Consider the following 20,650-nt stretch of genomic DNA (forward strand, 5'->3'; position numbering starts at 1 on the left):
GAATGAAGCTAGGCCTCATGATCAGCTGGGCTTTTTTTCCATTACGTCATTAATTATCACTAGCATGGCCTTGGACCAGATTTTAACCTCATCCAGCCTGTTTACTCATTTGTATCATGAGGTAATATAACTACTTCATATGGTTTTGTGAGGATTGGAAAAATAAAGACAGTGCCCCTGGACACTTAATAAATGGCAGGCATTATTACTGAACAGCTAAGGAAATTAGGATCAACATAGTAGAAAATGTTCACACAGTTCACTGGTAACCATGCCAGGACCAGGACACAGGACTTATTTCTGCTTATCCAGAACTCTTTCTAGTAGCCAATCAAATTGATTAGGATCCCAAGGATTATGAAGAAAGTTTTCAGAGGATAGAGATGACAAATCTTAATTCCGGATTCTACAATATGGAAAACCAATAAATATTTATTGTATGACCATACAATTCTAGCTACTGATGAAACAGTGGCAAACAAGATAAACAAGGTTCCTGCTCCTAAAAAGCTTATGTTATAGTGGGAAGAGCAAATAATAAATATATAAATAAACAAAATAATTTCAAACAGTGGTAAATGATAATGGGTTGATGTGGGAGAGCCTATCTAGGTAAGGGATGGAATCCTGGCTTATATGAGGAGAAAGAGGCATCCATGTGAAGTACTGGGAGGAAGATTGTCATGTGCAGGAGAAAACTGTGCAAGTGGAAAGTTCCCCTGATGGTAATAAGCTTGGTGTGTTCAAGGGACAGAAAGAAATTAGTGCATTTGAGCACTGTGAGGATGAGAATGGTGCGAGGTAGACAGAGGCCAGATTAGGCAGGGTCTTCAGGGTCATGGTAAGGAATTGAGGATGTTTTATAGTTGCAATGGGGAGCAATTGGAGTGCTTTGTGTAGGGGTGTTAACCTACTTGGCTTGTACAGTTGTCTCTCTGTGGGGATTGGTTCCAGGACCCCTTGAGGATACCAAAATGCAAGGATGTTCAAGTCCCTTGTATAAAATGGCAGTAATATTTGCATATAACCTATACACATCCTCTTATGTACTTAAAATAATCTCTAAATTACTTACAATACCTAATGCAATGTAAGTACTATGTAAATAGTTGCAGTGCACAGTAAATTCAAGTTTTGCTTTTTGGAACTTTCTGGAATTAAAAAAAATTTTTTTTTGGTTTAGTGGTTGGTTGAAGCAGTGGGTAAGGAACCCAAAGACACTGAAAGCCAACTGTGTTTTTAAAAAGATCACTCTAGTTGCTTTCTGGAGAATGGATAATAGGAAGACTAGAGTGGAAGCAATTAGGGTGGCTGGGTTTAGGTTTATGTTAGTGGAATTGTATACAAGCAAATGGACATTCTCATAATCTTCCTTGACATCCCAAACTAAAGGGTTGCATCTTCCTATTCCATCATCTCACATAGCACTTACAACTACCTTTAATCATTTTTTTGTTTACTGTCTGTTATTCCCATATAGGGTTGCCAGATAAAATAAGGCCACTCAGTTGAATTTGCATTCAGGTACCGAATAATTCTTTACTCTGTGTGCTCCCAAATATTGCATGGGAAATAACTATACTGAAATTGTGTTCCTTATCTGAAATTCCAATAAACTGGGCATCCTGTATTTTTGTTTACTAAATCTGGCAACTGTACCCCCACTAGAATGTAAACTCCACGAAGGCAGGAGCCCTTTCTGTCTGGTTCCCCAATGTATATCTAGGGCACATAGTAGAAGCCCACATATGCTTACCGAATGAATTAATGATTTAACCAAATAGCGAGCGACTGAATAAGTGGTTGAACGAGAGCCCCTCGGGACGGGGGGGGGGGTTTGCGTGGGGACAGGAGACGACAGGGAGAACCAGCTCGACAGGGAGCTGGAGATCGGGTGCAGCGCCCAGGATGCCAGAGACAGCCTGCGCGCTGACGTCACTGGCGCCGGCCCCGGTGACGTCATCACGCCCGCGCTCTCCGGCTGGGGCTTTAGTGCCGCCGGCGCCTCATCGCCTGTTGTGTACACCGGGGGTTTTCCGGTGAGCCCGATCCAGCGCAGATAGCCTGTGGAGCCGTTTGGCCCCGGCAAAGGCCCCCGAGGCCCACTTTCCTTGTCGTTGGCCGTCAGCCAGCAGGTCTGGCCGCTCTACCGCGAGGAGAACATCTCCTCAGGGCCATGTCCAGGCCGAGCAGCGTCTCCCCGCGGCCGTCGGCTCCTGGAAGGGGCGGCGGCAGCTGCCCGGCGCCGTGTGGCCCTGCGGGCGGCGGCCGGGCCAAGGGGCTGAAGGACATTCGTATAGACGAGGAGGTGAAGATCGCGGTCAATATCGCTCTGGAGCGCTTCCGATACGGGGACCAGAGAGGTGAGGTTCCTGACATGGACCCCGCCGGCTGCCCCACCTCCCGGAAGCCCGGCCCCTCGTGGGAAGGGGCTGCCTCACAGAAGGGAGGAGAGACGGGGACGGTCCACCGGGCCCGGGCGAGGTGGGCGCGGGGCTGGGGCCAGAGTTGTGAGCCTTGCCCGGGGATGTGAAGAGCCCCGTGGCGTCCTGCGGATCAGCCGGGTTACGGGGTACTTGCCTGGCGTCCGAAGGCACGAAAATCAGGTTGCTCAACTGCAGGAGGCATTTCTTTCCCCAGGGAGAGGCCTTTCGGTAGCTTTGCCACAACTTTTAGGTATTGTTAAGCCCCTACTTTTTTTTTTTTCTTTTTTTTTTAAAGGAGGTGGTGGTAGCCTTAATCGAGGTACGTTTAGTTTGAGTTCGGAAGTAGAGGAGCGGAAGGAAATCAGACGAATAAATGCAGTGGCAGTATGTAGTGCTTTGTTTACATCCCGGAAGTATCCCTCTAAACACTTAAAAAAAAAAAAAATGAAACTCGTTCAGTTAGACGAAACGTCTTCCATACCTCTTAAGGTTGCAAAGCTACTTGTCTTGGGTCACACAATGCAGAACCAGCAGCCGACCTGTGTGATCAGTACAGTATATTGAGAGCTCATTCCGATTTGCTGCTCTAAGTAGAGGACCCCTTATTCTGGAAGCTTAGAGTCCTTCCCTCTCCTCCCAAAAAAGGACCTGGACAGAGTGATTCTGAACTTTCATTAAACAGAGGTGAAGCCCCAGAAATACACAGCATCATATCCAGTCTGAGACAGTGAAATAGGGATTCTATGCAGTTTTTGAAGGCAAAGACAATGGAATCTGATGCTGAGCATTCATATTACTTGAGCATACCTCATCCTTGAAGGAAATAAACATTTTGTTAGTTAAGCAAGTAAGTTAAGATAGTAAAATATGTTCTTCAGGAGCTCAAGATTTCAGCACAAGTAAGAGGACTAATCTTTGGTGAACATCAGGGTCCTTTATCACATTTAGGTTTAAATGTTATTAATATCAGAATTCTGGTAGACATTCAGTGGTTAATTAGTGCAGGCATATCTCATTATTGCACTTCACTTTATTGTGCTTTGCAAATACTGTGCTTTTTTACAAATAGAAGGTTTGTGGCAACTCCATGTTGTCAGATGATGGTTAGCATTTTTTATCAATAAAGGATTTTTAAATTAACGTGTGTACGTTGTTGTTTAAGACATAATGCTATTGCACACTTAATAGGCTACAGTGTAGTGTAAACATAACATAGGCCCTGGAAACCAACAAACCAACATAGGCCCTGGAAACCAAAAAAATTTGTATGACTTGCTTTATTACGATATTCGCTTTATTACAAGGGTCTGGAATCAAACCCACAGTATCTCCTAGGAATGCTTGTATCTACTTTTCACATAAAATATAATAAATTTGATTATATGTTTATATGATTTTTCATATTTTATAAATATATATGTGTATTGAAGTACCTTGAAGGAAAATTGCCGATCCACAAATGATGCCTTGTGTTTTTTTCCATGTAGAAATGGAATTTCCTTCTTCTTTGACCAGTACGGAAAGAGCCTTTATTCATCGATTGAGTCAGTCTCTTGGTTTGGTTTCTAAAAGTAAAGGGTAAGCTGATAAGTTTTCTTAATTGAAAAAATTATTTACCGAAAAAGAGAAATGTTTTTGACTAAATAGTTATTACTGCTTTAGTTAGATTCACATCCTAATTATATTGTGTGTAGATGATCTGATTCATGTCTGTACCAAACTCAGCTCTTTGCTTTTCTTACTATCCCCCCTTTTTTGTTTTCCCTGATTGGGGGAGAGTGGGAGAAGAAGGTAAATTTTAAGATGTAAAGAGACTGGTTTAAAAGTTGAAGTTGATTGCATTGAGAAAGGTATTCTCTTCTTTTATGGAAACCAAAACGTTTTTCTTGAAGAATGGTTGGACTAAAAATAATAAGTACAATTATTTACAGAACTTATCTCTTTTAATGCTACTGTACTATAATGGTATGCTTTTAGAACACATGCTTGTTTTTTTCATACCAAGTCATGAATCTGATGATTAGAACTGATTAAATAAAACTGAACAGGAGGAAACATATATATTTTTTGAAGATCACTTATCCATAGTGGGGAAAAGTCATTTGAGCCATCCATATTGAAGAACTCTAAAATTCTGTGGAGTTATTTCATTTTGGGAATAAGAATGATGGTATTGATATAGAGTTCTTAGTATTGGTGCTTTTGACGTTTTGGACTGGATAATTCTTTATTGTGGAGGGCTATTTTGTGCATTGTAGGATGTTTAGTAGCATACCTAGCCTATACCCACTACATGCCAGTAACACTTCCACCCCCAGTTGTGACAAGCACAAATGCCTTTAGACATTTCCAAAATCTTCCCTGGGAGCAAAATTGCTCCCGGTTGAGAACCACTGAGATTGGGGGAAAAAAAGATGAAATTTCAGTTTCCAGTTTTTAGGTTAAGAAGAGGGAAAACAAAGCCTTAATTAAGTGAATATATTAATAACTAAATAGAAGGTCCTAAGGTGAAAGTAGCTGAGGTTGGAATGTCTTGCGTATGAATGTCCACCATAGTGATGATACAGTTACTGACTGAGACAAGGGATGTAGCTTAGGTGCATGTGCACTTTGAACGTCACTAAAACCAGTGTTGGCATCCTGGGAAGGTTCCACCCATATTATAGTCCTCTGGATAGGTAAAATATTGCACTTGAAAATAAAAATAAGGTGCAGGGCCACAATCCTTTATCCAAAAACACCTGGGCCAAATATGTTTTGAGATGCAGATTTTCAGATTTCAGAAAGGCAATAGGGTATATTAGCAGTATGTTATATTTCTTGCTGAAAAATGTATGACTATTCACACTAAGGTAAATAAAAATCATAAATAGCTTCATGTTAATTTAACCAGGCTTTGCTGCCTAATGAAGTTGCTGCAGACTTACAGAAGTCTGCCACTTTTCAGAGCTGTTTGGATTTAAGGGTAGTAGATAAGAGATTATGGGCCTGCAGTAGAAAATATCTGTTATAAACGCACTGTTCTGCAGCTACATCATTTCTGTGGTTACATGGGTTTTTAATTCTAAACAGTGAACTTGGAAATGACCTTTAGAAATTACTCTTAGAAAAGCAGTCCATTGGACTAGACTACCTCTACTTTTGTTCAGTAGCATGATCCTTTAAGGGATGGTCCAGAGAGGAAAAAAAATTTGGGGGGGAAAGGGAGAGCAAGTTATCAGGACAAAAAAAGGGGGATGAAGAAACGTTGAAGAGACAGAAAGGAAACAGGAAAGAGATGCTAAGGGAATCAAGGCAACCCCACCTATTATCTCATCCCTACTCCCTATATCTAATACTCCATAAATCCTCTTCTTAGTAAATGTCCTAGCTCTTTCCCAATCCCTTTTTATCTCTGAGCAAACTTAGTACAATGTTTTTCTAGTGGTCCTTGTCATTTTCAAATGCCTTTCCTTCTTTTTACATATATAAAGAACTAAATCACTTCGAATATATTTCTTAAATCCTTTCTTTTCATTCATATGAGAATTTGTACCTGACTTGTATGGGTTTTTCTGTTCACTCTTGAGTAAAGATCTTTTATTTTTAACCTCCTAGAATTAACTTTGTTAATTTAGGATAGTTAAGTTAGTTAATAATTGTTAAGTTAGTCTTTCTGTTGTGTGTTTTTTTTTTTTTTGTGCCTGGTATTATGATTCCATAATACCTATTTGAGAGGTGTGGAGGAAAGGGCAAGAAACCTGTATTCTAATCCCAGTCTCTCACTGCTTTGTTCTTTAGCTTTGGTCATGTCCCTTAACTTTAAAGGCCCGTTTTCTTAAATGTAAAAAATGAAGGAGTTAATCTCTATGTGTTGGTTAAGATTCTGTGATCCCGTAGTTTATTTTGAGTTTCTTACAAGGTTTTTAAAAACAGATTCCAGACTTACTGTGTGATAATTTACAGTTTTTTTTTTCTGATCACTTTTTAATTTTTTTAAATCTCCTTTCTTTCAAAATGAAGCCACATGTGTTGGATTTTATTTTTCATCTCCTCTTAGAGAGTTGAATTTACTTTGAATTGATTATTTTCTTTATAATTGCTCATCTTTTGGTAAAAATACTCTTGTTGGAGTAACACCCCCATTTTGTGTTCTTCACTATATCCTATCGTTTTCATGGACATTCCAGTCAAGTTTTCCCATACCCAAAATTTCACCTCCTTGTAATTTGTTCTGTTTTTCCTCAACCTATGTCACTGTGTTTTGGTTCTAAGAGCACACTTTTTTGAGCCTTTAATTTGTTCATGAATAAAACAAAATTCTTTCCTATTCTTCTTAGTCCAAGTTAGACAAAAAGAAATTTACAAGATGAACTTTGTTAAAAACTTGTGGAAAGAGAAAATATAAAGTGTATGAAAGCAGGTTTTCCAAGTACAGGTTTTTTATCCTGTGATTGCTGAAGGTGCTGCTTAATAGGTATCCAGGTATTCTACTCACCCTGACCAGGAGGCTATACCCTACAACAAGACCCCCTTTCAGATCTGAGTTACTGCCTCCCTTACCTCCTGCCATGGAAGATTGCATACTGCACTCCACCTCTCTTCCCCTAGCTAAAACAGGAAAAATGGGTTAAAAGTGATGAACCCTGTTAGTGAAGTTTTGGATGTCCATTAAATAAACCCTTACAGTGCGCAGTAATAATAGTAACAGCAGCTAACATTTATTAAGTGCTCTTGTGCAACAGGCATTGTGCTAGGTGCTTTAAGTAGATTATTTGATCCTCACAACAGTCTTGTATGGTAGGTTCTGTTTTTTCAATACCTGGTGCCTGTATAACAGATGAGGCAATTCGCGCTTAGAGAATTAAATAGTTTTCCCAAGATCACACAGCTAGCAGGTGGCAGAGCCAGCAATCAAACATAGTTAATGTTTAGCTAATTAATTTTTGTTTTTCACAGTGAGTTCATAGCAGTGTTTTAGGAACTGCGAGGAGTTAAGACAGGATATTGGATAAGGCTCATCTCTAAGTTGCTTATTGTCCGTTAAGTCGCAAAAAGAAAAAAATTTACCACAAACAGCATCACATGAAAATAATTGTGTTTAGTGACAAAATTAACTCGTTTGGTTTATTATTTTCTAGGTAATCGTAAAAAAGCACAAATTTGTATGATTCAAACTTTAATAAATTTGTAATTTTGTATTACAGTATTGAGGAGAAAATGGTTTGGAGTTAGATCTTTGCATCTGTCTGCTTAGTGGAAGTATAAATTAAAGGGAAATGAAATTAAGTATATACTAGACATCAAACAAATGTGTATTATCTTTTTAGAGGCATTAGCTCCTTGGCGGCTGTGAGCTTTTTAAGCAGTGATTTCAGATTTTGGCTCTTTAGCAGATTTTTAAACTGTTCTCAGGTTTGTAAAGTGGGGAATAGCAAGGTGTATGGTTGTATTTGAGGTAAATTATTCAGTAACATGCTGCGTAAATGAAACATTTATTAATATTAAAATTGCATCAAATTTGATTAGTTATATCATCATTTTTCTTTAAAAAGAAGAAGCTATTGAAATGTCATAACTTCATTATAACATGCATGATTACTTTTCCCTTTGAAAGTTAGAAGTTATGATGTTCTTATCTGTATTTTTAGTCCATTTACTTTTATACTTAAATATGGCATATAGGGCTTGCATGTTATTATTTTAAAAAATTCTTGTGAAGTTCTTTATCTAGCATCTTTTCCATGTTGTGCAGGTAGTTTCTAGTCAATTTTGCTGTGTAAAGGGAACGACTAGATATCCATCAAATTATAGTGTTGGTTACCTTGGAATGAAAGCATGATGAGGAGATTTCAGTGTGTTAGTTTACATAGTGGGACAACTCTACTATATTGAATGTTTTCATCCACACAATAATGAGGTGAATATTTTGCCAAAATTTCACTAATTTTTAAATTATATATCAGTGTCACTGTGGTGCTGAATGGGGTAGGAATGAGCACTAATAGCCTAATAGCACTAATAGTAGAATTTTTTTACCAAAACATAAAAACTATCAAGTTGATATTCTCTTTCTGTCCCACCATCTGGGTTCAAACTGAATTTAGTAAATTGTAAATGGTAATGACTAAGTACTCACACTTGCTTAGTATGAGTTATTGTTATAGATTAATGCTGAATTATTATTAGGCAACCTATGTTAGGAAAGTTTCAATCTGACCCGTTATTGTAGTTGTGAGCTTATTGAGGAAAGGGTATATTTTCCTCAACTTTGTAATCACAGCTTCTAGCATAGTGCCTGGCATACAGTAAGTACTTAATATATGATGAATGATTGAATGAATGAATAAAAGAAAATTAAAGGTGAAATATAGCAAAACTTTCCTGAGATGATTTTTGAGAAAATTAAAACATCTTGGAGCTGATAGAAATATTAGAGGTTTTAAAATTCTGTGTCAGAGAAGTAAAATGATTTATTTTTGATCACATAGCTAGTTAATTGAAAGATTATTACTAGCTGAACACAAGCCTCCTGACTGTTGCTCTAGTGCTCATTTCAGCACACTTCTGGCCTTCTATAGTTAAAATTTTATGAAGTACATGGAACAGAAGGGGAATGAATGATTGAGTCTATCATGACTGTACTGAAGTTTCAGAAAGGTCCATAGGAAAAGAACCTACTACAGAGAACATCTCTAGAATCCAATAATTCTGATTTACCATGAAAATGACTAAAATTTCTAGATCAGTTAAATTTTAATAAGTTCATCTTTATGCCATCATTTAAGCATCACTAAGCACTTGTTCAGGAGTAGATGATGGCATAGAAAGGGTATAATTCATTGAGGAGTTTCCAGAAATTAAAAATCTTAGTAAATTGAAAGCCTCACTTAGAAGACTTAGATAGCTAAAGCTGTATAGGTTAATCTTCAGTTTCATGTCACTCTATAGTGAAGATATTGTTGAAAATATTTAAATTAGATTTAGGAATTAGGAAAATTCTAAAATTTAATTTAGAATTAGTAAAATTATATATATAATTTTCATTGTATTTGTGGCTTTGTTGCTCATTTCTGTAATATGATAGTGGCATTAACAAATGGCAAAACATTTTATGAAATGTTTTGTGTAACTCTTTTTGGTACAAGAAATGATATTTTTTCCTGGCTATAATTATAATAATAGCTTTCATTTATTTAGTGTGTACTTTGTAGCAGATACTGCCCTTTACATGCATTATCTTATTTAATCATATGAAGAGTCCTTTGAGGCAGGTATTATTATTATTATTATTATTATCATCATCATCTTAGGCTCAGAGCTATAAAATAATCTGCTTGTGGTCCCACAGCTAGTAGGTGGTAGAGATAGGATTCAAATCCAAGTCTGTGTGCTTTCATAACCCAAGCTCTTTACAGTACTACATTGTACTAGATTATAGACATGTATTATTAAATCATTCAAAATACATTTGAGGACTTCCTGTGTGTATAACATTGTACTTAGTACTCCTGAAGCTACAGAAGTCATCAAAGACATAATTAGGACCATTTAAAGAAGTAAATATACCTACATCAGGTAACTTGAGAACAGTTATAAATCATCATTACCTTATAATTGAAGGCTAGAGTCAGAAGCTTTGAAAAACTTCTTTTTTTTCCCCAGTATACATCTGAAAATACTTATCAGTAATGCTGATTTGTGTTTTTTTGGTCCAACCACTAAACTTGGCTTTCTTAACAGGTTTTCATGGGAGTGTGACATTACCAGCATACTGGAGAAACATTCAGTGGGATATATTAGTCTGGACCACTGTTATAATTGGACCACCATAATGTTTTCATTATCAATTTTAGATTCTATTGTTCAAATTGATTTTCTCCCTCTGTATGTTTCCCAGCATGTATTAACTGGTGATGTTTCATCCACCATGAAGCCTGCTAAGACAAACTTTAACACTTAAGGGTAAGTAAGCCTTTTTTTGTGCTGATTTAAAATTGGATTTGCAGCATTTTGAAATTTTAATTGAAAATGGTCTTGTGGCCACTTTAGCACTAAATTCCTCTTTACTGAATTTTCTGGGATTTCCAGCATCTTATCCCAAAGCATTTTGATCTTTTTCAGTGTTTTGCTTGAGACATGTTTTCTAAGTAGCCATACATCATATGTGAACAAATTGACTATATATAGTAAATAAATGATTTTTATTAATATTCAGAAAGGGAGCAAGTAGATACCTAACTGTGAAGAAGAAAGATGGATCAGAAACAGCTCATGCAATGATGACCTGTAATTTGACTCATAATACAAAACATGCTGTTAGGAGCCTAATTCAAAGATTTCCTGTCACCAATAAAGAGCGTACTGAACTTCTGCCTAAAACAGAAAGAGGAAATGTGTTTGCAGTTGAAGCTGGTATGTATTTTCTGGGGAGCTTCCTTGTTTATCCTATTATTTCTTGACTTCTTTTTCCACTTAAAATTTATTTTTAAAAACTAACATGAAATATGATTTCTCAATTTGAATAGTTGGTTAGAAATGATTAAGAGTTGTGAAGATTTTGGAATGAAATGCAGTGTTAAGGCATGTCATTAAGTTAGGGTTTTTTGTAAAGTGTTACAGTAATAGCTAAACATTTATTGAGCACTTATTGTGTGCTAGACAGTATACTAAACTCTACATAGAGCCTCATAGCAACCCTTGCAAGGTAAGAATTTCCCCTATTTCACAGGTGAAGAAACTGGGGCTCAGAGAAGTTAAATTTGTTCAAGGCCGCTCAACCAGCCAGTAAACCACAAAGCTGGGATGTGACTCCAAAATCTGAACTTTCCTATATTATGCTGCCGTGACACACTAATGAGTGGGATTTTGAATTGGGACTTTAGCTTCTGGGAAGAGACAGGACAGAGTCTTCAGTACATTAACTTGCTCAAAGGTAGATAAATAAATATATTTAGGTTATAAAATGAAGTAATTTTACTATTTGGAAAAATAACTTTTCTAATGAGAAAGTTATTTCTTTTATTATCTCCAGTGAAAGAATCTGCATAATTTCTATTGGTGGAGTACATTTGCAGAATGTAGAAATGCATGGTGCTAGCTATCAAGGAGTTTTAAAAATACATGCACATAAAAATATTTTGAGTTATGTGAAGAGTATAAACACATCATGCCTTTTGTGTTACTATCTGCTTAAATGTAGATGTTGGCTAAAATGTACAATTAGGAGATTTGTTAAGCATTAGGACCTTATATTTACATGTATTATTCTGTTTGATCACATAATCTTACATGTTAACTTTAAGCATAGAGGGTTTTTTATTTTTCATATGTGTTTTCATATTGTATGTAACAGAATTTATAAGTATAATATACATTGTTTCCTACTCTAAAATTATAATTTTCTGTGTTATAATTGATAGAAACAAGCCTGAAAATTATTTTAGGATATCAAAATTGGGTTTTATTTTTAATGATTTTTGAATGATTGACTTTTGTTCATTTTTAAACATTGTGCACCAGAAATACTTTTGGGAAATTTGCCTTCTAATTGATATAAAAATGTGTAACATATTCTCTAAGAATATTGTGTGGCAGTACCACAGCTGACGCATTGCTTTTTAACTTTAGACTGAGTAGAGAAGAAACACTTGAAAGGAATTACATTAGAAATTACTTATTTTTGTTTTTTAACTCTTTTTATTGTTGATCATAAATTTTTTTGTTCTCTTATTCATTTTCAAAGAAAACCGGGAAATGAGCAAGACAAGTGGGCGACTCAACAATGGCATACCTCAGATTCCAGTGAAAAGAGGAGAATCTGAATTTGATTCTTTCAGGCAGTCTCTGCCAGTGTTTGAGAAACAAGAAGAAATTGTTAAAATAATTAAGGAAAATAAAGTAGTTTTGATTGTAGGAGAAACTGGGTCTGGAAAGACTACACAGGTTTGTTTCTTCTTTGTTGTTTATAGAAGAAAAAATTATTTTATCTCGTGATAGTTTTATATCAAATTTATACTACATGTATTTTAACAAAAAACGAAAAAGGAACTTTTGTTTATTTTAATGGTTATTTCAGAAATAAATTATTACTGGAAGTACATTTTGAGAATTTGTAGAAAGGTACTATTTTAAAATATTTATTTTTAAATTAGTACATAAGGGCTTTATTTAAACAGAGGTGAGGTTGTGATTTGGTATCATGAAAGGAAAATGGACTTTGACCTTCAGTTCAGATTCCAGCTTCCACATTTATTGAATGTGAAATTTTAGGCTAGACTTGTAACTCTTGAAGCCAGAGTCCTCATTTATAAAATGGTACTAACAATTGCTACCATTCAAGGTGGGGTTTAGAGATAATGTCTGTGAAGTGCCTAGCATAGTGTTTTTACATAGCAGCTAAATTAAAAGTAATATTGATAACAACAAGAAGTGTTAATACAAAGTTAACATAAAGTGAGATTAATATGACATGTTTGACTTGGATGTTTAGAATCATAGTACTTCATTGTTATGTAGTTTCACTCATAGGCTGACAAGGTTGGAAGTAAGCATGGTACGATGATATGACCTTTTCTTGTTTATGTTCTTTAACATGTTAGCATGTCGAAACAGTAAAATTACTTTGCTTTTGATTGAGGTGCAGATAGAATAGTCAGTATAATTTTACATTTTCTTCTTTTCTTTTATGGACAAATAAATTTGCTTTTGACAATTGCTTAAGATTTCCTATGCTTATATTGGTTGGTTTCATAAAGTTAGTCAAATAAATAAGGCAAGGTGGTAGGAGAGGTTGACTATAAACTTTACCAGTTATTTATTTGTGGGACTTAATCATTTTCACAGAAGTATAACTCTTTATACCTAAAACTTGAGCCTATAAAACTAATTACAAATGTGATGAAATTTTTATATGAAGACAATGTATAAGATTTTTCTTCAACATGATTATGATTAAGTGAAATTCCATGGAGTCATGCCAAAGAATCTGTTCAGATGTCTTAGATTGTTATAATTGTTTTAGTATTAGAAAGTTTTGCCAGTAGATGTTAATTGTAGCCATTTTAATTATATCAAATAGAGATTATGAAAGTTTTGATAAAATATAACAAATATGGTTTTATTTAAATTATCTGAGTGTTCTTCCTAAGGATATTTGCATACTGGAATTATGGATGTCTATTTTCACAATTATGTGTATCATTTTACTAGGTATGAGAAGATCTGGAGAATTTAGTTAGGAATTAAATATTATTCTCTTTGCTTTTCAAAAGAAACTATTAATCTAAATGGGTTTAAACCTAAGAAATAATTGTATCTTGTTCAAGGAGTTCAAGTAAAATTACTAATGTTCCTGTCCTATGAAATACAAATATGACATAGTTTAAAGTTAATATTGTTAGCCATTTTCATCTTTCCTTTGGTAGCATTAGGAAATTATTTGCCTTTTGAATGTTCATATTCATTATTCATGTTCATTATATAAAATTCAAACATTATAGAAAGTATTATGGAAAGTGAAAGATTTCTAGTTCTCTTGCCACCCTCCTCTTTCCCTGGTTTATTGTCAAAAACTTGGAGTATGTGTTTCTGGGTTTTTTGGGGGGATTGTTTGTTTTGTTTTTGTTCTCTTTACAGTATTGATATAGATTATTTTTAAAACAAACATGGGATAATATGTATACGCTTTGCATCTTGCTTTTTTCACTTAATAGATATTGGATATTTTTCTGTGTCAGTACCTAGCGATAGACCTCATTTTTTAAACAATTGAGTAGCATTCCTGAGCATTTTTGTAATAACAGTGATAAAATAAATGACTGTTTACTGCGTGCTGAAGTTTTACAACAGTTATCTTAATTAAACCTCTTATTAACCCAAGATATGTAGGCTTGTTATTATCTCTTTTTACAGATGAGGAATAAAAACTAAAACTTACAGATGTTAATCTACCCAAATTCACATAACTAGGAAGTGGCAGAGCAGGATTCTTACTCTGTACTTACTTTATTATATTGCATCCTAATATTTCTTTTCTAATTTGTTGGAATGTTTTAATAGGATAAATTCCTAGAAGTGGAAATGCTGGATCAAAAATACTGCATTTAAAATTTTAGTAGCTAGATTAACTAGTTACTCTCTGTTAATTCAAAAAAGAGTTATCGTATTAAAATAGTACTGAATGTATTGAAAGTTCCCATTTCTGTAAAACTTAGGCAACAATGGATATAATTTTTTTTTTACCTTTATCAATCTGATAAGCAAAAAATAATGTTTTAATTTGCATTTCTCTGATTCTTAGTTGAGTGTCTTTTCCTTTGCTTATTATCTATTTATATTCTGTGAGTTACTTATTTATATCTTATTTTTCTTTAGGTTTAATCATTTTGGATTTATTTTTAATAGTGCTTTGTACATTATGGATACATGGCTGTTATGTGTTAGATATCTTAAAAACAATTTCTCCCAATTTTTTGGTTGCTTTTTTAGCTTTGCTTATGGTATCTTGATTAGTAGTTTTACATTTTTATTTAGTCAAATCTGTCAGTCTTTTTTTAGGGCTTCATGCCATGCTCAGAAAATCATTTTCTACCCCAAGATTAAAAAACATTTTCCTACAAATATTTTATTCTAATACTTTTATATTTGTAGTTTTAAAAATCCATCTGGAGTTTATTTATTGTGTCATATCAGGTAGGAATCTAACTTTTTTCCTTATGTTAGTATCTATTGTTCCAATACAATTTTCATTTAATAATCCCTTCCCCCGATTTTAAGATACTACTTTTTAAAAATTGAAGTATAACTGATTTACAATATTGTGTTAGTTTCAGGTGTACAGCAAAGTGATTCAGTTATATATATATATATATATAATTATTTTCAGATTATTTTTCATAATAGGTTAGTACAAGATATCGAATATTGTTCCCTGTGTTATATAGTAAATCCTTGTTGCTTATCTATTTTATGTAGTGTGTATCTATTGATCCCATACTCCTAACTTATCCCTCCTTCCCTTTTCCCTTTGGTAACCTTATGCTTGTTTTCTATGTCTTTGAGTCTGTTTCTGTTTTGTAAATAGACTCATTTGTATTATTTTTTAGATTCCACATATGAGTGATATCATATAATATTTGTCTTTCTCTGTCTGACTTACTTAGTATGATATTCTCTAGGTCCATCCATATTGCTGCAAATGACAACATTTCAGTCTTTTTTTATGGCTGAGTAATATTCCATTGTGTACATATGTGTGTGTGTATGTATGTGTGTGTGTGTATATATATATATGTGTATGTGTGTGTGTATATATATATATACCCACCACATCTTTATCTATTCATCTGTTGATGGACACTTAGGTTGCTTTCATGTCTTGGCTGTTGTAAATAGTGCTGCTGTGAACGTTGGGGTGCATGTATTGAGATACTACTTTTGATCAAATACTAAATTTCTATAGTACCTGGATATATTTCTGGAATTTTTGTTATGTATTTTTAATTATCTGTTCCTACAGCAAGTTCTCACTTTTTGCATTTTGTAGTTTTACAGTATGTAGCATAATATTCCTCTTTATTAGCTTCTCTTTTTAGATATTTCTTAGCAGTTTGTTTGCATTTATGCTTCCAGATGAACTGGTCAAGTTTAAAAAATTCTGGAGGGTAAGACATGCATGAAAAGATGTCCTTTTCACTCATAGTTAAAGAAATGAAATCAAAACAATAATTATATTTTTCAACTATTAGACTGGCTGAAATTTAAAAATTGATGAAATCCAGCATTTGCATAGGTGTTGGGAAAACAGCGTCTTCTGCTCTGTTGGTAAAAGTATAAATTGTTTTGAAGGGCAGATTGATAATTTTTCTGTGAAAATTTAAATTTATATACTCTTTGACTCCACATATATTTGTCTTTGCATAAGTATGTGAAGATAGATGTTCACTGCAGCATTCTTTATAATAGTAAGCAACAGCATCAAAAATAACAAGCCTAAACAAACTGGAAATTACTTAATGTACAGTCATATTTGTTAAATTATAGCACATCCATAAGATGGAATGTGCAGCTATTAAAATGGATTAGGTAGATCTGATATGTTATTAAGTGACATCTGCAAATTACAAACATTAAGTATAATAATGACTTTGTGTGAATAAAAACCTGTTTATATACACAAATAATTTAAGTTGTATAAACTTTTTTTTTTCCCCAAAAGAGTTTATAAGAAACTTAACAGTAGTTACTTTCATGAAGAGGACTATTGGTAGTGGTATGGGTGGGGAAGACTTTTACTTTTTATTTTAAATTTTTCTGACCTGTTTAAATTTAATTATAGAAAAGTGTCTGCAATCCTGGTATTAGGCTATTTCTGGTTTCTTTATATTTTTCACTATTTAAAAAAGTCCAATGGAATTTTGATTGTTGTTTCATTGACTTTATAGGATAACTTGGGGAGAATTGACATTTTTGCAATACTGATTATTCCTATCCAGGAATATGTCATATTTTTCTAGTATATTCCCATCTTTTATGTTTTTCAGTAGTGTTTTATAATCTTTGTTTTTCAGTAGTGTTTTATAGTCTTTTTCATGTAAACCTTAACTGTTTCTTTATGATTTTGTTTTTAAGTGTTTTAGTTTTAGTTTCTTTTGTGAACAAGATCTTTTTAAATTACATTTTTTAGCTGATTATTAACAGTTACATGAAAGTTGTTGGTTTTATGATTATTTTATGTTTGGACATGTTACATAACTTTTTTTAGTTCTGGTGGTTTTTCAGTTGTTTTCTGGATATACAATTATGTTATCTTATAGTACTTTAAAATTTGTTTCAGATTCCTCAGTTCCTTTTAGATGATTGCTTTAAAAATGGTATCCCCTGCCGTATATTTTGTACTCAACCAAGACGATTAGCAGCTATTGCTGTGGCTGAAAGAGTTGCTGCAGAGAGAAGAGAAAGGATTGGTCAGACAATTGGGTATCAGATCCGTTTAGAAAGCAGGTAAAGACAATCCACCTGTAGCTTTTTATCATTCTTAGAAAAGACTAAATATTTATATTTCACTAAATATAGAGCATGTGTTAGTTGAAAAGTTAGATGATCATTTTGCTCCAAGTAAGTTTATAATAGGACATTGAGCTCATGTCTAAACTTAGTGAGGTTTTGAATAAATAAATAGCTTGAAAAAGAGTTTGGGCCATAGATAGAAATCCTGTTTCATAGTTTCATGATAAAGTGCAAGTTATTTCACCTCTTTGAGTCTTAGTTTCCTCATCTATAAAATGGGGCTAATGAAAGCATCTAGAGCACAGGTTTGATGTGAAGTTTATAGTAAGCACTCAGTAAATGTTAGTGAATGAATTGATTATTATTATTAGTAGTAGTAGTGCTAGTAGTACCTTCTTGAGAAGTAGTACCATTTCTTTGCTCACAGTTATTTGGATATAGTGATTCAAAAAGCTAATCTCATTTATGATATACTTTTTTCCCCCAAGTAAAAAATGTTTAAGATCTTTAAAAAATATCTATTTAAGTTCTTTAACAAAATAATTACTAAATTAATAAAAGGCTGTTAGTAATAATAAATTTGTGAGATTATCAGGCATAAAATACATATTTCACATAACTTTGCTAATAAAGCATATATACTAGTACACTGTTATATTAGTAACACTTATTAAAGTACAAAGGACACTAGCATTTAATATATGACCTTGTTTTAATTACATAAAAGATTTGTAATTGTGAACTTTATTTTGATTTTTTAAAAAGGGTTTCTCCAAAGACACTTCTGACATTTTGCACCAATGGGGTACTGCTTCGTACTCTGATGGCAGGAGATAGTTCATTGTCAACTGTGACACATGTTATTGTGGTAAGAATATTTAAATTTAAATATCTAATTAAATTTTTAGAATAGGATATAAATGAGAACCAATTTTTTTAAAACAGGCTATTCTAATCAAGTTACTTTTTTTTAACTTTTATTTTTTATTTTTATTTTTAAAGATTTATTTATTATTTATTTATTTATTTTTGGCTGCGTCGGGTCTTAGGGTCATAGTTGCAGTACGCGGGATCTTCGTTGAGACATGCAGGATCTTTCGTTGCGGAGCAGGCTTCTCTCTAGTTGTGGCCTGCAGGTTTTCTCTTCTCTAGTTGTGGTGTGCAGGTTCCAGGGCATGTGGACTCTGTAGTTGTGGTGTGCGGGTTCCAGAGCATGTGGGCTCTAGTTGAGGCACAGGAGCTCAGTAGTTGTGACGTGTGGGCTTAGTTGCCCTGCGGCATGTGGGATCTTAGTTCCCTGACCAGGGATCGAACCCGTGTCCCTTGCATTGTAAGGTGGATTCTTTAGCACTGGACCACCAGGGAAGTCCCTCAAGTTACTTTTTATTGTCCATAATTGTTAGAAATAAATATTTTATATTAAATAAAGATATTCTTACTATCAGGTTTTATGAGTGAGAATAAAATAAGTAGATAGTTTTTTAAAAAGTGCTTTTTATATATGAAAATGGCACATGTATTTTAAGAGTTCTCCAGAATGGTGAAAGTTTTCTTTTTTCTCTGTGCTTAGTCATCTGATTTCTCTTCCAAATCTTAGAGGCATACTTTAAAGTCATTTAACTTCATGGTTAAGCTGCTAAGTTAACTAGCTACTGATGAAATAAGTAGATGAATTACCACCTTATTAAAGAATTCTAAGCTTTTATCCAGTTTGTGTCAGAAAACTTAGATTAAGTTTTATAAGGTTGTGATAGAGCAGCTTTTGGAAACTTATTAGTTCTGTGCGTTCAAACCACAGGATGAACCTGGTTCTGATGCTAACAGAAGCATATTAAAATAGATTTTGTATATATTAAAATTACATTAAATTAGACTCCACTAATTCAGCATTTGTTGTAGTTTTTGTGGGAAAAAGGGCAGTGTTTTGTTACCCACAGTAGGTCGTTAATGTCTGATTATTTCTAAATTGTCCATAATACAAAATTTTCACTAATTGGCTGTGTCCACATTTAACTTGAATTAGTGTGAAACCCAGCAGTTCCATAATTTTAAAGACTTTAGTTATTTTTATGTTTTAACTGTTCCATGGTTTTGTTTTTGTTTACTGCAGGATGAAGTACATGAAAGGGATCGATTTAGTGATTTTTTACTTACAAAGTTAAGAGATTTGTTGCAGAAGCACCCAACTTTGAAACTAATTCTTTCTAGTGCTGCCTTAGATGTAAATCTTTTTATGAGATATTTCGGGAGTTGTCCAGTGACATACAGTAAGTTAAACTGTCAGATTTCTTCTAGGATTTTTATGAAAGAATACTTTTTTGGCTTGATTTTATTTATTATAATAGAAATTGGGGAATGTTCTGATGTATAGAGCATCCGTTTATGTTTTCTCTGAGATATGCTTAATCAGTCATCTCTATATATTTTCATCCTCTCCTTTTCCATCTACAACTCTTTGGTATTGTGTAGTGAGCCAGTTCTCTAGTCTTAAAAGGAGATATGCTTTATTTTGTATTCCCCTTTAAATTCTGTCCTATAGCTTTGCCTTTATTGCTAGACTCTTTCAAAGAGTAGTCTATACACCCGTGTTCACTTCCCATGTACTTCTAAATATGTTGCCACTTAACTTTTGTCCTTATCCTTTAATCAAATCTGGTTTTTCCACCAATCTTTAAAAAAATTATTAATTTCCTCCTCAAAAATTGAAAAAGTTGTATGTGTTTACCTCAATGAAATAGTACAAACATTCAGGGAAAAAGTTCACAATCACCTGTCTTCTTTTCATTTCATATCTTTTCTTCCCTGAGATTACTTGATGTTGAAGCCTAGTGTATATCCTGTCTCACCTTGTCCATGCTCATACAACATATGTAAATATATACATATATATTGGGTTTGTAGAAAATGGTTTTTACATAAATGGGCACATGCCATATACAATGTTTTGCAATTTACTTTATTCATATGACAGTATATCATGAACAGTTCTCCAGTTTAGTAGCTCTAGATGTAGTTCATTATATTGAAAAGCTGCTTTTATATTTCCTAATATAAATGTACCATGATTTATTTAACCATTTCTTAATATTTGGACATTAGATTGGTCCTGGATTCTCCCTTTCCCCTACTATAAACATCGTTGTTATGAGCATCCTTCTACATATATTCTTATATATTGGTGCTTTTATTTCTAAGGATAGATTCCTGAAAGTGAAATTGTTGAGTAAAAGAATGTA

General features: G+C 33.9%; 1 protein-coding gene across 6 annotated transcripts in view; it reads left to right on the top strand.

The window, feature by feature from the left end:
• Nucleotides 1-20,650, top strand: part of YTHDC2 (YTH N6-methyladenosine RNA binding protein C2) — a 100,151-nt gene that overhangs the window by 16,518 nt on the left and 62,983 nt on the right. For 4 of the 6 annotated variants that reach the window (XM_061189523.1, XM_061189522.1, XM_061189520.1 and 1 more), the window contains exons 1-7: nucleotides 1,993-2,363; nucleotides 3,914-4,004; nucleotides 10,624-10,820; nucleotides 12,151-12,350; nucleotides 17,242-17,408; nucleotides 18,180-18,282; nucleotides 19,525-19,681. In XM_061189523.1, coding sequence (XP_061045506.1) covers nucleotides 2,177-2,363; nucleotides 3,914-4,004; nucleotides 10,624-10,820; nucleotides 12,151-12,350; nucleotides 17,242-17,408; nucleotides 18,180-18,282; nucleotides 19,525-19,681 — 1,102 coding nt within the window. In that variant the 5' untranslated portion in view covers nucleotides 1,993-2,176. Of the gene's footprint in view, nucleotides 1-1,992; nucleotides 2,364-3,913; nucleotides 4,005-10,623; nucleotides 10,821-11,195; nucleotides 11,341-12,150; nucleotides 12,351-17,241; nucleotides 17,409-18,179; nucleotides 18,283-19,524; nucleotides 19,682-20,650 lie in introns of those variants that run through there. The other 2 variants (XM_061189524.1, XM_061189526.1) reach the window with 2 other exon arrangements.

Source organism: Eubalaena glacialis, chromosome 4, assembly GCF_028564815.1.
Source record: "Eubalaena glacialis isolate mEubGla1 chromosome 4, mEubGla1.1.hap2.+ XY, whole genome shotgun sequence".
In the NCBI taxonomy this organism is placed as follows: Eukaryota; Metazoa; Chordata; class Mammalia; order Artiodactyla; family Balaenidae; genus Eubalaena; species Eubalaena glacialis.